General features: G+C 45.9%; 1 protein-coding gene across 2 annotated transcripts in view; it reads left to right on the top strand.

Moving 5' to 3' along the window:
* The first annotated feature begins 329 nt into the window (after nt 1-329).
* Nucleotides 330-14,470, top strand: part of Efr3b (EFR3 homolog B) — a 34,832-nt gene continuing 20,691 nt past the window's right edge. For both annotated transcript variants that reach the window (XM_035448236.1, XM_035448235.1), the window contains exons 1-3: nt 330-407; nt 1,548-1,675; nt 8,494-8,644. In XM_035448236.1, coding sequence (XP_035304127.1) covers nt 1,569-1,675; nt 8,494-8,644 — 258 coding nt within the window. In that variant the 5' untranslated portion in view covers nt 330-407; nt 1,548-1,568. The remainder of the gene's footprint in view (nt 408-1,547; nt 1,676-8,493; nt 8,645-14,470) is intronic.

Raw genomic sequence — 14,470 nt, 5'->3', positions numbered from 1 at the left:
GTGTGAGTGTGTGTGTGTAAATGGTAGGCTGGTGGCCCGGCAGCGCCTAGCTTTCACATGAGCTTCCACCCATGGGGGGTCTTACCCTCCAAGCATTCTTCTGGGGTCTGGCTTCCTTCCCTGAACGACCCACTCTGCCCAATCCCTAAACCAAAGACAAAAGCAAAAGACCAATGCCTTGGCATGTGGGAATCAGTGGGAGACTTCCACCTGGGAAGAACAAGGCCCTTGGCCCTTCAACCCTAGTTTCTTTCTTCATAGAACCTGGATCCCTGGTCTCACAGCCTCATGAGAAGGCTTCATTCCCAGGTTTTTCTTTTCCCATCCCAGGTGTGTGCGGCTGCTGCGGCGCCCTTCGTCCCAGGTACAAGAGGCTGGTGGACAATATCTTCCCTGAAGATCCTGAGGTGGGTCACATTAAGGGTTAAATGGGCTGATGACTGGAGAAGGCCTTGGGGCAGTGGCTCTACCTGGTCCACAGCCTGGGAATGGGGAGTGGCATTGTCCCATGGAAAATGAGGACATTCGACTCTTCTGAAGGCTGGGTGTGCAGAAGGCTGTTAGGAATGTGTTGGGCCGTTGCTGTATGGTTGACACATCTTTCTCACTCCTGTTTCGGTTGCTCACTCTCCTGATGGAAATGTTTTCCTGTCAGTTAGTGAAGACGTGCCCCTGTCTAGCATTTGGCTCGGGAACCATGTCTCTCCCTAGCTCCCTCTGGCATCTGTCAGGTGTCTGGCTGTGCGTTGCACAGGAGGCCTGGCTTCGTGGCTTCCAAGCTGTCACTCTGTGTGTCACACTGTGTTATGCATTGTGGTCTGAGGATGTCAGGATTTGATGCATTTGCCTTGATATTTGAGAATTGCTGGCCTCTTCCGAATAGGCAGCTGGAAGATCCCATTTCCGTTATCCTCTGGAGAATTCCCTAGGAACTGCAGAATTGCCTTCTTTATGTCTTGGTAGTGACTATCCATACACCTTAATTCTGAGTTACTGTTAATAATCTCTTGCCCTTCATCCACATCAATGTGTGTCTCTACACCCACATGTATATACATTAATGCACGCACATGCACGCATGCGAGCACACACACACACATACACACATGCACACGGACCTTCCTCTGTCGATATTTCGGTGTTCGGGTACACTTGTCTGTGCATGCATGTATGGAGGCCAGAGATTGACATCAAGTACCTTCATCACCCTCCCCCATGTTTTTTGAGACAAGTTTCTCATTGAACCTAGAGCTTGCTGTTGTGGTTAAACTGGGGCCAGTGAGCTTCAGGTAGCTCCCTGTTTGCACGCCCACCCAGCTCTTAGGAAGCTTTTAGGCTACAAGAGCTTCTGTGTGCAGCTTCTGCATGGTTCTGGGGAATCTGAACTCATAAGGTATCTCCCCAGCCCCATGCTTGGAGGACAGAAATGTTGTTTTCATCATTTCAATCTGGGTGATAGAGAGCCTGCAAACATCAGCTCAGGTGAATTGGTATTTTGTTCCACTGTATCAGGGCCACGGTAATTTCGAGCTGTCTGTCTTCTACAGGATGGTCTGGTGAAGACCAACATGGAGAAGCTGACCTTCTACGCCCTCTCAGCTCCAGAAAAGCTGGATCGCATTGGTGCCTATCTCTCAGAGAGGCTCATCCGAGACGTGGGGCGCCATCGCTATGGGTAAGTCACGTAAGTAGGAACAAAATGGGTTTTCAGAAATTGCATTTTATTTTTAGGGTAAGATAGTGCGATACCATCAAGAAAAAAGGGCATCGGGTGTTATTGGATAGAGTGAGGAAGACAAGCCTGGGACCAAGGAGGGTGGGTTTACACATAATCCTTCAGAGGCAGGTGACCGTGGATGAGGTTGTGGACATTTGGGGAGAGACATGCTGGCTCCAAAGGAGAAGCTGTTTGACATCCATCAGGTTGTAATGTGTCCACATAGAACTTACACAGCCAGTCTGCCTCACAGTGGATTTATTATCACCAACCTGGCTCCCTTCCCTGTCTGAGAAAGTGAGGTGGAGCCAGCAGTGTTGAGAAGGTGAGGTTGGGGTGGTTTGTCCACTAAAAAACACACACAGGGCAAGGGCTGGAATGTAGCTTAGTGAGTATCTGGTGTGCTCGAAGGCCTGGCTTCAATCTCTAGTGCCGCATAAACCAATCGCGGTGGAGCACACCTGTGATCAGAGCACTCGGGAGGTGGAGGCTGAAGGATCAAGAATTTAAGGTCATCCCCAACATCAGAGCAAGGCTAGCCTAGAAAATGTGAGCGGCCATCTCAAAACAAGACAAAAATACACTTTAGTGAAATATTTATCTTCTGAGAGGAAAAGACTTCGTGTGTTTAACAGAGGGAACTCTTAAAGGGATCAATATGTTTAGCTGTTTAAATCTTGATATTGATTTTTTTTTAAGTTTTTGTTTGTTCTTTTGTTTTTTAGGTTTTCAAGACAGGGTTTCTCTGTGTAGCCCTGGCTGTTCTGGAACTCACTTTGTGGACCAGGCTGGCCTCAAACTCACTGAGATCCGTCTGCCTCTGCCTCCTGAGTGCTGGGGATCAAAGGTGTGTGTCATCACCACTCAGCCAAAACCACCAGATTTTTTAAACTGAACACCAAAGATAAATATTAACAACAAATAAGATGAAGGATTCAAGGTTGCACATTAGTAACATTGAACAAATAATCCTGGGAGTCAAGAGAGGGACAACTGGGAAAAGATTACAAAGGGTCCATTCGGAGGGCCAGTGTCACCTAGATAACATTCAGACTTATAGTCCACGCTCAATTTCCAGGTACCAGGATACAATTGTGGGGCACCATGCCCAGACTATAGTGCTCTTTACAACAATGAAACACTAGAAACAGCTTAAGTGTCTGGCAAAAGAAAACTCCAGTAAGTTATGGCTTGTATCGTTTGATAAGATGCTATCTTGGTAATAGAAATGGTGTTTATAAAGATCCATATCTAATGATATTAAAAACACAAAAACTTAGACTATAATGGCTACATACAAAATATTTAGGGTCAAGTTGGGAAAAAATATATCAACAAACCTCAGTGGCTAAAAAATAAAATCCAAATGCTAATATATTCAGAGCATTCATCCTGGGAGTGGCACAGTTGGGGGACTTTTGTTTGTTTGTTTCATTGTGTTTTCTGTTCCCTAAACATGGACTATTGGGCATGCATTACTTCGTGCTTGCTGCTGCCCTGCCATGATGACACAGTTCATAGATGTGGCCCTGAGAAGCCTAGGTAGTGTTATTCTTGGGGCAGAGGGTTGAGTACGTGATGGGCAGTCATGGTTCCTGATGCTATGGATCCCACTCTGACGGAGTTTTTCTCTCCATCCTCGGGCTCTTTCCACCGCTCCTGACATTTTCTTTTTCCTTCTTTTGGGGGTGGATGAGAAGGAAGACAGGTTCTTATGTATCCAAGGCTGGCTTTGAACTCAGTATAACTAAGGATGAACTTGAACTTTAACCCTCCTGCCTTCACCTCTCCAGAACTGGGGCTATAGGCATTCTCTACCACACCAGTTTTTTTGTGGTTCTGGAGACCAAACCCAAGTTCATCCAATGAACTACGTCCTCAACCCTGCTCCTGCCCTTCTCTTGGTTCAGGCTTTTCATCTGTTAAGTTCAGAAGGTTACAATAGGGAACCTGTCTGCCCACTGTCAAGTCTTCCTGGGCCAATATATAATAATTATCACAATATATATATATAATAGTTATATAGAATAATGCTCTTCAACTCAAAGACTAGAATTTTTTTTTTTTTTTTTTTTTTTTTTTTTTTGGTTTTTCGAGACAGGGTTTCTCTGTGAGCTTTGGAGCCTATCCTGGCACTCGCTCTGGAGACCAGGCTGGCCTCGAACTCACAGCGATCCGCCTGCCTCTGCCTCCTGAGTGCTGGGATTAAAGGCATGCACCACCAACGCCCGGCCAAAGACGAGAATCTTTAGTCTTTAGAATCAACTCCAGAGATGGGCAGTGGTGGTACACACCTTTAATCCCCACACTCTGGAGGCAGAGGCAGGCATATCTCTGAGTTTGAGGTCAATCTGGTCTACAGAGTGAGAGCCAGGACAGCCAGGACTACATAGTGAGACCCTGTCCCCCCCCAAAAAAAAACCCGAAACAAACAAAAAAACTTCAGGCTCCTCAAATTTCTAGGGTCTTCCACCACCCAGCCATGCCCAGCACACCTTTTATATAACCAATACCAGACAGACTGTTTGAACAGTCCTGAGGTTGAGAAACACAAGGCTCATCAGTAAATGCTGGGCTTGGGGAGAAGGCGGGGCATCACATCGAGGCTTTCTGTAAGGAGGGGCATCACACGGAGGCTTTGTGTATACCAAGGAAGTGTGCTACCCCCAGCTCTGGCAAATCTTAAACCAGGCTACCCTTAGTGAAAACAAAATGTGAACTAATGCTTCCTTGATCATTCCCTATATAGTAAATGTAGCTTGCCTTTCAAGAAGAGGAGGTGCATGAACTCTTTGCATACACAGATTATATGAAGAGACTTGATGCACTGTAGTGAATATTCAAGCAAGCAAAAATGGCTTTCTCCTAGACTGAATCAAAAGCTAATGTGCCAGCGAGAGCATTAAACATTTAATACCGATTCCGCCCGAGACTCTCCAGTGATGTTTCTTATGATTAAAAATGTCCATAGCTGACAGCCTCTTTGAATCCTTCCTCTGCTCATGGAATGACAATTCAAAATTGGCATCATCCTGTTAAAAATAGCCCTTGCAGCGTCTAGGTATTTAAAGCCCACAGGAGGACTTTGATCATACCATTTGGAGAAATGTCTGTTAGGATCTTTTTTCTCCTTGCCCCTCTGTATCTCCCTGTCCAACACCCTGACCTCTTCCTTGTCAAGGGTGGGAGCCTGAGAAAAGCAACATTTTCACATCAGACAGTGAGAGGAGCCGTGTCTTCCTAGCATGATAAGGGTGTCTATTTATGGTTTGCTCCTGTCAATGTGAAACCTGGGAATGGCACCCTGTGAGCCCCAGAGCCACCTTCTCATGGCCATCACCTTCCTGCACTGTCATTCTGACACTGCCATAGGAGGTCCTGATTCATGAGTGTCTGGCCCCCAAGGATGCCAACTGTGAGCAGGGGGAAGATGGGGTCATTTCAAGGCATTTGGTATAAAGGATGGTGATATGCGAAGGAGTAAAACCCCAGCATTTCCTATGCTTCTCTCCTTCCTCACATTATCTTTCCAGATGAGCCTAGTGTCCCTAGAAACAGGAACAGGGTAGGGGATGACAGTGCTGAGTGAGACAGGTCCACAGGGGGCACTGGGTGTGTGCCTTGGTGTGCAACATATCATGTTAGACCGTCTCTGGGGTCCCCAGTGTCTGCAGTTCTGCCCCAGTCCAGGGCTGAGAACGGAGGATGCTGACAAGGAAGTGGAGCTGCTTCAGCCTGGCCCCAGAATTGCTTCCTATGAGGAACCGAACCTGGCAGGATATTGGGTTGACCCTTCAGAAAGTGCACTGCAGACTCCTGCTAGGTGGGGAGGGCCAGCACACTCTTCCTTAGCTGGAACCAAAACTATCTTTAAGAACTTCTTAAAAACTCAGACAGTTCAATTCAGGAATGGGCTGACTAAATATACACAGAACAGCCAGAATAAGAGGTCCTTTATCCAGGGTTCTGGCTGACCTTTGAGGGACAATCGGAGTCCCTGGCCCCAGGTCCATCTTGTCTCTCCATCTGGGTGGGACTCCCAGCCTACTCTTCCCACACTTCTCCTTGCACTGCAGACCTTTTCCTCGATTCTCTGGCTACTTCTGACCTGGAACAAAGTGTCCAAGCAGAACCAGTCCTGCCAGGAACTCCATAAAGGGACTTCTCACCTGGTTTATAGGCATCAGGCACCCTGGGTATTTTCCTCTGTGGTTGTCATTCACCTTCTGTGTTGGTCCCTGAGCTTGGCTTCTTCTGGTTATAACCTGCCCAATGTCCTCCCCTGCTGCCTGAGACTCCCAGTCTGTTCCAGGTCCCTTGTGTCCTGTCTTCTTCATCTCCCATGTGGGAAGTCCACATGGTATATTTGGGGTTGTTGTTTGCTGCTGCTGCAACTTATACTATCCCCCACAGCTCAGCTCCATCCTAGCCCACTTTGATCCAAGTACCCATGTAGGCCTGCTTGGACTCGGACCTGTTATCGTTCTGGACCACTTGAATGAAGAACTCAGGTCTCTAACGGTAGTAACCTTGTCATGGCAATCCTGTTGAGGGACAGTACCCACAAATCCCACACCCTGTTCTAAGAGCATAGGTCTGACAGGCAGGGCACATGGGGAAGGTGACGATAGCACAGGACAAGTGATTGATTGTTGGTGGTGGTGCACACCTTTAATCCCAGTATTCAGGAGGCAGAGGCAGGCGGATCTCTGTGACTTCAGAACCAGCCTGGTCAACAGGTGAGTTCCAGGACAGGCTCCAAAGCTACAGAGAAACCCTGTTTCGAAAAACAAAAACAAAAACAAACAAAAACCCACAGGATTAACACTGAGATCATTTGGCAGGGGGTGGGGGGATGGAGTCCAAATTCAAGTGCCATTTGTAGCATTGGGATCAGAAACGGAGCATCAAGGGTAGTGTGTTTAGGGAACTAAGCTCTATGTTTCTTTATTTCTTTATATTTCTATTTCAATTCTACTGTGATTTTTTTTCCACTTTATACCAAAATCTCTAGTCTTGGTCAATAGTCAATTTTTTTTTCCAATAAAGAATAGGGTTTTTTTTTCTTTCTTATCAGGATATTCTAGATATGCCTCCCCCACCCTGAAAAAGCAATAATGTTCTAGGACTTGGGAGGTCTTCTAGTTTCTTCTCTTGCCTCCCACCCCACCCCTTCCTTTATTTATTTCATTTAAATTCTATTATAAGTAAGACGCCAGCAGAAAAATGCTAGCATGACCCATTGAAAGGGGGGGCAGATTTCTCTTTGCCTACCTTTATTTTCTAACCATGGTTGGGTGACTTGTCCATGCTCAGTTGTCCCTACAGGCAAGCCTCCCCTGCCTCCTGGTGCTTGTCCTCTCTGGCCTGACCCTTCTGGCACAGGTCTCAGCCAGTCAGCCATTTTTCTTTTCTAGCTGGGTGACTTGAACTCTCTGAAATGCCAGGCCTGCAGGAGGTATCTTAGCTGTGACCGTGCCAGTCTGTGAAGGTCAAGGTTATGGAGGATGGGGCATGTCTATCCTGGGTAGGAAGAATGCCAAGCCAGGACTCCCACTCACCAAATGAATTTTAAGAGCCAGTGCTGCTTTTGAGTTCCAAAGCCATCACAGAGAGCTGGGGCTGTAGCTCAGTGATAGTGTGCTTACTGAGCACTGCAAAGCCCTGAGCTCCACCCTAACCCCTCAAGAAAAAGGACTGTATAGATAAAAGGATGACATGATCCATTTTTTAGTATATCCAGAAAAGGCTATTTCATAATCCTTAATAATTGAATTTAGTAATATTCAAGGATTTAATATTTAGCTCAGCTCATAGAGATTAAAGAAATAAATTTTATAAAAGAGGAAAAGATTTTCAGAGTACAAAGGCTTTTTTAATGGCTATTTTGTACAGAAGTAAATGCAAGGATGTTTAAGAATTGGTGTTCGGCCGGTCTACAAGAGCTAGTTCCATGACAGCCTCCAAAGCCACAGAGAAACCCTGCCTCAAAAAACCAACCAAACAAACAAACAAACAAAAAGGATTGGTGTTCGATGGCTATTTTTAAAGCCAAACCTAAGGTCTGGAGAGATGCTCTGTAGGTAAGAGCACTGGATGCGCTTCCAGAGGACCCGGGTTTGATCTCCAGCCCCCACAGGGCATCTTGCAACCATCTGAAATTGCATTTCCAGGTGCACACATGGTACACAGACATGCATACAGGCAAAATACTCATATGCATAAAATAAATAAAGCTTTAAAAAATAAAAAAATAAAAACAGGTTTAGAAGACAACATAGATTCTGTTACTTTGAGTGGATATGGAAAATTGTCTTGGCTCAGGTGGTTTACTACATGGTTTCTGTAGCTGGATGGCTGCCACAATAAGTACTATTAGGGCCTGGATGAGGCCAGGTGGTCCCTCTCAGGCATTTGTTTTATTGACCCAAACTATTTGGGTTTTGTTTTTTTATGAAGACCAAAACAAAAACAAAAAAATCAAGAGTTTATAAATATCCACCTCCTGTTCAAAGATGGATCTGATCTGGATCGATGAGGGCTCATTCTTTGTTGTATATGTAGCACGTGAACTTGGCCAGGAAGTCAAATCATCTTTTAGCACCCTCACAGCTCTGTCACCCTGACTCAGTTCCAGGCTGGAGTGAACACTTGTTAGACACTGTGGGCCGACACGGGCGGCCCACAGAGGCATCTCCTTCCCCAGATACTGCCCTGGCCAGGGGCGACAGTGGGAAAGAGAAAAGCCGAGTAAAGCCACTATGCTCTGTCCTCAGGTACGTGTGTATCGCCATGGAGGCGCTGGACCAGCTGCTCATGGCCTGCCACTGCCAGAGCATCAACCTCTTTGTGGAGAGCTTCCTGAAAATGGTGGCCAAGCTGTTGGAGTCGGAGAAGCCCAACCTGCAGATCCTCGGCACCAACTCGGTAAGGGCTGGGGCTGGGGCTGCGCTGGTTGGGATGGGTTACAAGACTCTGGATCAGGCTGTTCCGTCATCACTTCATTTCTGACTCTAAGACAGTGGTTCTCAACCTACAGTTCCTCATGCTGTGGGGACCCCAACCATAACATATTTCATTGCTACTTCATAGCTGTAACTTTGCTACTGTTATGAAATGTAATGTAAACATCTGATATGCAGACATCTGATATGGAACCCCACAAAGGGGTCTCCCCCACAGGTTGAGAAGCACTGCCCTAAGCACAGTATACCTTGTCTTGGTGTCTCTCTTTGTGTAAGCAAAAGAGGCATTGTGTTTTTAATTTCAGTAAATATACTAAGCATATATAATAAAATAATAAAAAATAAAATCTACTGGAGCTGGAGAAATGGCTCAGTTTGATTCTCAGTGCCCATCTGGGGCTGCTCACATCCGACCTGTGACTCTAGCTCTAAGGAAATCCAACATCTCTGGATTCCTCAGGCACCTGCACTCATGTGCACAGACTCACACATGTATGTATAAAATTAAGTATGATATAATAAATCTCAAAAATAAAATTCATGGACTGGGTATGATGGCACACACCTTTCATCCCATCACTGGGGAGGCAAAGGCAGGTGGATGTGTGTGAGTTCAAGGCCAGCCAAGGCTACATAATGAAACTCACATCTCAAATAAATACGGTCCTGCTCTTTAGACTGAGGACTAATTTTTTCCCTAATAAATTGTCCTCATAAATAATTTTCAGTTTGGGCCTAAGAAGTAGGAAGGCAGGACTGAAGCTGGGTCATTCTGTGGAGACTGGAGGTGCCCAGGGCCTTTATGACTCAGCATTCTGTGGGACACCACTGAAAGCTGTTCTCAGTTATATACCCTTTAGTAAGGAGAACACACACATGAAGGCCCCAGAGAAGTAAAGACTGGGGAAGCAAGAAGCAGGCTGTGGATTTACGTCCGCCCTTTCCCCACTGGCTGACTTTTGTGGGCTTTGGCTTTCCTATCAAAATCTTGAGTGAGTTGGACTTGGTCTCTGTGGGTCCCCTGGGCTCTGTTGCTGGTTACAGTATAAGTAGATGCTACCATGACATGTTATGGTTTATGAGAGAAGCAGAAGTAGGCATGCTAAGAAGTTCCACTGTAGGGCTGGAGAGATGGCTCAGAGGTTAAGAGCACTGACTGTTCTTCCAGAGATCCTGAGTTCAATTCCCAGCAACCACATGGTGGCTCACAACCACCTTGAATGAGATCTGGTGCCCTCTGCTGGCATGCAGGCAGAAGACTGTATGCATAATAAATAAATAAATAAAATCTTAAAAAAAAAAAAAAAAAAGAAGAAGAAGAAGAAGAAGAAGTTCCACTGTAATGTGTGCGTAAATATTCTCCAATGTTCTGGCTGCTTTCTTTACTCTTGCCTTTCACTTTAGGCCCTCCCCTTAGGGCATACTTTAAGCTCCGGGCCTTTAGGGCCTTTAAACCCGCTTACAAGCCACTATTTTATAGCTTTAGTGAGTCTTTTATCTTTCTGCAGCCAGAATAGAAAAGTAGCAGGTTTTTCCCTTGGTGTTCCCAGCTAGATATTTCTGAATATTTCTTGAATTTCTTTATATTTATTGATTTCCTTGGTGTGTGGGCATGAATTTGCCATAGTGAGCATGTCAAAATCAGAGGACAATACACAAAAGTTAGTTCTCTTTTTAACACCTTCCTGGTCCTGGGGTTTGAACTCAGGTCATCAGGCTTGGCAGCAAGCCCCTATACCTACTGACCTATCTTGCTAGCCCTATTTCTGAATTTTTAATCACACCGGTCATGACTTTTCTCCTGCTCTATGGAAGAGTGGCTTTAACTAGAAGAAAGTCTTCCAAATTTTCTTCAAATGACCCAATGTGACAGCCCTTCCCTTCCCCTCCCTTTCCCTTCCCTTCATACCAGCTGTCTTTGACAAATTACATATACAGCAGCTAAGGGTGAAGCCCTTTGTCATGTTGCCCTGGCAACAGCTTCATGTACTCTTTTAGCTGTCTTGTTTAAGATAACTACAGTCTGGAAAAGAGCGTCTGCATGGAAAATAAACTAGTCATCCTGGATCCACAGAGGGGCCACAGAAGCAGGTGGCCAACAGCTCTTGTTTTTCTCAAAGTAAATCCTAGCACAGTACAGGTATTTATTATCTACAGCCTTGAAAATTCCATCTCCTCTGAATTCAACACCCCAGTGATTCAGCACCTTAGCTAGGGAGCAGGCTACCAAATGACATGATGGCTATTGCTATGGCCATGAAGATTAGCAAGGGTGGCAACCCTAAGGAGTTCAGTTGAACCTGCAGTGGGCTGGGATTCCAGCTTGGAGGCAGCCTTTCCTAGTTTTGTCCTTCATCTGGACGCCCTAGCCAGCTGTCTACACCAAGGACCCCTAGAAAAGCCCCGATTCACGCCATTTTAGGCTTGCATGTGTCTGCCTTGCTCTGCCTTGGGACTTTAGCCCAAGAGTGTCAACATGGTCTTCGCAGGGATCTGAAGCTTTATGGGAGCTGAGGAGGCTGGAGGGAGAGGTGGGAGGGGTTGTGGGTCCTTTCTTCTTTACCCAGCATCCAACTCTTTCGACTGTGTATTATGTAGTCACTGAAGCACTTTTAAACTTAGGTAAGGTTTTGCTGCCAGCAGAAGAAAAGAGGAATCAGATGTGGTAGGGTGCACCTGTGCTCACAGTACTCAGGGGGGTTATGGGAGGAGGATCTTGGGTTCGAGGTCGGGCTAAGCTACATAGCAAAGTGCTTATCTCAAGACAAAATGGAACAAATAAATAAGGAGAAAGGAGCAGATGATAAGAAAGTCAAATAGCATTGGTTGTAAAATCTGTCTAGTTGGATGGTCTTGGTAAGGCAAAGAGGAGGTGAAGGCAGCAAAAAGACTAGTAGTCCCAGGCTGCAAGGGAGGTGAGGTCCCCCATTGTGCTGTTACAGCAACAGAAAGTTACCCAGAAGAAGGGCTAACTCTGCTTGGAGACAGTTTGTTGGTGCCAAAGTGAGCCCAGCAAGGTTCATATTCCCTTTTCAGGCCAGGGGAGAGCTGTTTGTGCGGTGTCAGTCTTTGGAGTAGACTCTCTCTGTCACTCAAGCCTTTAATCACCCTCAGCTTTCCACACACATTTGTGAGAGGCATTATATGGGCTGGTGATCCTCTCCTGCAAACTTGGCGCCCTTTGTTATATAGAAAGAGCAAGAACTTTGATCTTGAAAGGGTGGCCCTTGCAGTGCGCTCCTGACCTTTGAAATGTCATGTGTTCAGAATTGTCAGTTTGTTGTCATGGGGATCTTCATCATGGCTGTGTTTTGAAAAAGAAAAAGAAACAAAATTTCGACTTTATTCTTTCATGACTTCATACATTAAGTACTAGCATTTTAATAAAAAAACCATGTCTGGGGCTGGAGAGATGGCTCAGTGGTTAGGAGCACTGATGGCTCCTCCAGAGCACCCACATTAGGATGCTCACAACCTGTAACTTCAGCACCAGGAGGTCTGATGCCCTCTGCTGGCCGCCGCAGGCACCTACATCCATGCATACATTCCCACACACAGGCACATGCAAAACCATAAACACAGAATAAAAATAACTTTAAAAAAAAAAAAAAAGGTGACAGGGAGCTTAAGTGACTTGCTGCCGGCCACCCTACTGCTAACTGGAGGAGTTAGAATTCGAATCCCACCCTAGAAATAATAATAGGGGTACCAGGAACTGTGTGGCACATGTTTGTAATTCCTAGCACTTAGGAGGTAGAGGAAGGAGAATCATTAATTTCAAGCCATTTTGAGCAGCAAAGCAAGATCTTGGTTTTTGTAGTTGTTTCTTTTTGTTTGTTTGTTTTATGGGTTTGTTTTTTTTTTTTGCCAAATAAACAAAAAACCACAGAAGGCTGGGCAGGCTACAGGTCAGCGTAGAGAGCTTGTTTGGTGTGCAGAAGGAAGTGTGTGTTCCCCAGCACTGCAAAAGCAAAGAAGGAGGAAGAAAAGGAGGGAAAGTCCCACTCTAGAGTTCTGTGGTGGTTTGAATGAAAATGCCCCCCACAGACTCATAGGAAATGGCACTATTAGGTCGTGTGGACTTATTGGAATAGGTGTGGTCTTCTTGGTTTCAGAAACTCAAGCCAGGCCCGGTGTCACTCTCTTCCTGCTGCCTGCTGTGTTCAGAGCCTTGGAACCTGTCACGTTATAAGGAAAAAGGGCATCTAGAGCTGTGTGTAACTCAAGGGGTCTGGAGATTCTGTGCTGTGTTATCTGGGCTCGGGGGCTAGAGTGGTTCTAAAGGCTGTCACACAGATCTCGTAAAAGAAGTAGAAGGATGTAACATGGGAGAAGGCCGGCAAGACAGTCCTTGAAAACAACACAGTGTGTGAGGGCAAGTGCACAGGGCATTATTTGAATGTCGTCTCTCAGAGCACACTGGCATAAACTACTCTTTTGCCTATGGCCCGTTGACACCTGACATTTTTTTTAGATGAGGCACTGAAGGCTGGTGTGGTGGTTCGTACTGTAGTCCCAGCACTTGTAGTCTGAAGCAGGAAGATTGTGAGTTCAAGGTTAGCCTGGACAATATAGCAAAACCTCTTCTGGGAGGGGGGAGAGTTGGCATGGCTGACTTGGAAATTTCTGTGTCTAAATAGCTTCCTGAAGGACTTTTTCCTCCCAAGACAGGGTTTCACTGTGCTGTATATCATTGTGTAGCCCTGGTTGTCCTGGGTCTCACTCTGTAGACCAGGCTGGCCTCAAACTCACAGAGATCCACCTGCCTCTGCCTCCCGAGTGCTGGGATTAAAGCCATGTGCCACCTCCACCTGACTTCCTCAAGGACTATTACTTCTTCGTGCCTTTTGAATACATGAAAGCTTGCATCCAAGCAAGGTGTAAGCTAAGCAGAAGCAAACAAGCTTTACGACCGGTCTACCTGAAGTTTGTTTTTCCGACCAAGTGGGACAGGGCAATGAACAGAGGCCTGGGTGCATCTCCAGTGGAGTTCTGTTTTCTGAGTGGCATGTGGAGTGCTGTTCTCCTAGTGGTGCATGGAATGTGTCTGTGTATCATCCCCATGGAGGCCACTCCTGTGACCACATAGCTGAATCCAGTGGAGGCTGGGAAAGTTAATTCCCTGAGAATAAGTGATAACATGCATTGCATTCAAGCAGTCTTGGATTTTCTTTTAATATACATATACATATCAACCAATATTTGAGAAATTATACATTTTCAATCTAATCTCTCTTTTTGAGACAGGGTCTTAATAGCCCAAGCCAGCCTCACACTTGCTATGTAGCTGAGGGAGTCTGTAAACTTCTGATCCTCCTGCCTCCACCTCCCAGATACAGACCTGTGCAGCCACACTCAGTTTATCCCTTCTGGGGGAGGAGCCCACGGCTTATGCGCGCTAAGTGAGCACTCTGTCAATTGAGCTGTATCTCTAACCCATTAATCTAATCTTCTTTTAGAGTTGTTTGGGAATACTAACATAACATCAAGCAAAATAAATTGTATTAGTTTTTAGCAGTTTATTTTGAATGCCACACTTGCTTCCCTGGGGGATGCGATTGAAATGAATTCTCTTTAGAGCTGGAAACGTACAGTGTGATGCAATCCAGCAGCCAAGAACACTGCTGAAGGGCAAGGGCTAAAGCTGGGCATGGGGCGAGCATCTGGAGTCCTAACAGCTGGGAGGTAAAGGTAGGAGGAGCAAGTTCAAGACCAACATCTGCTAATAAGATCTTGACCCACAGAGAAAGGGAGTAGGGGTGGGGGTAGGAGGGAGACAACCAAAATG

This window comes from Cricetulus griseus, chromosome 7 (assembly GCF_003668045.3).
Source record: "Cricetulus griseus strain 17A/GY chromosome 7, alternate assembly CriGri-PICRH-1.0, whole genome shotgun sequence".
NCBI classification, from domain to species: Eukaryota; Metazoa; Chordata; class Mammalia; order Rodentia; family Cricetidae; genus Cricetulus; species Cricetulus griseus.
This window is presented reverse-complemented; position numbering and strand designations above follow the sequence as displayed.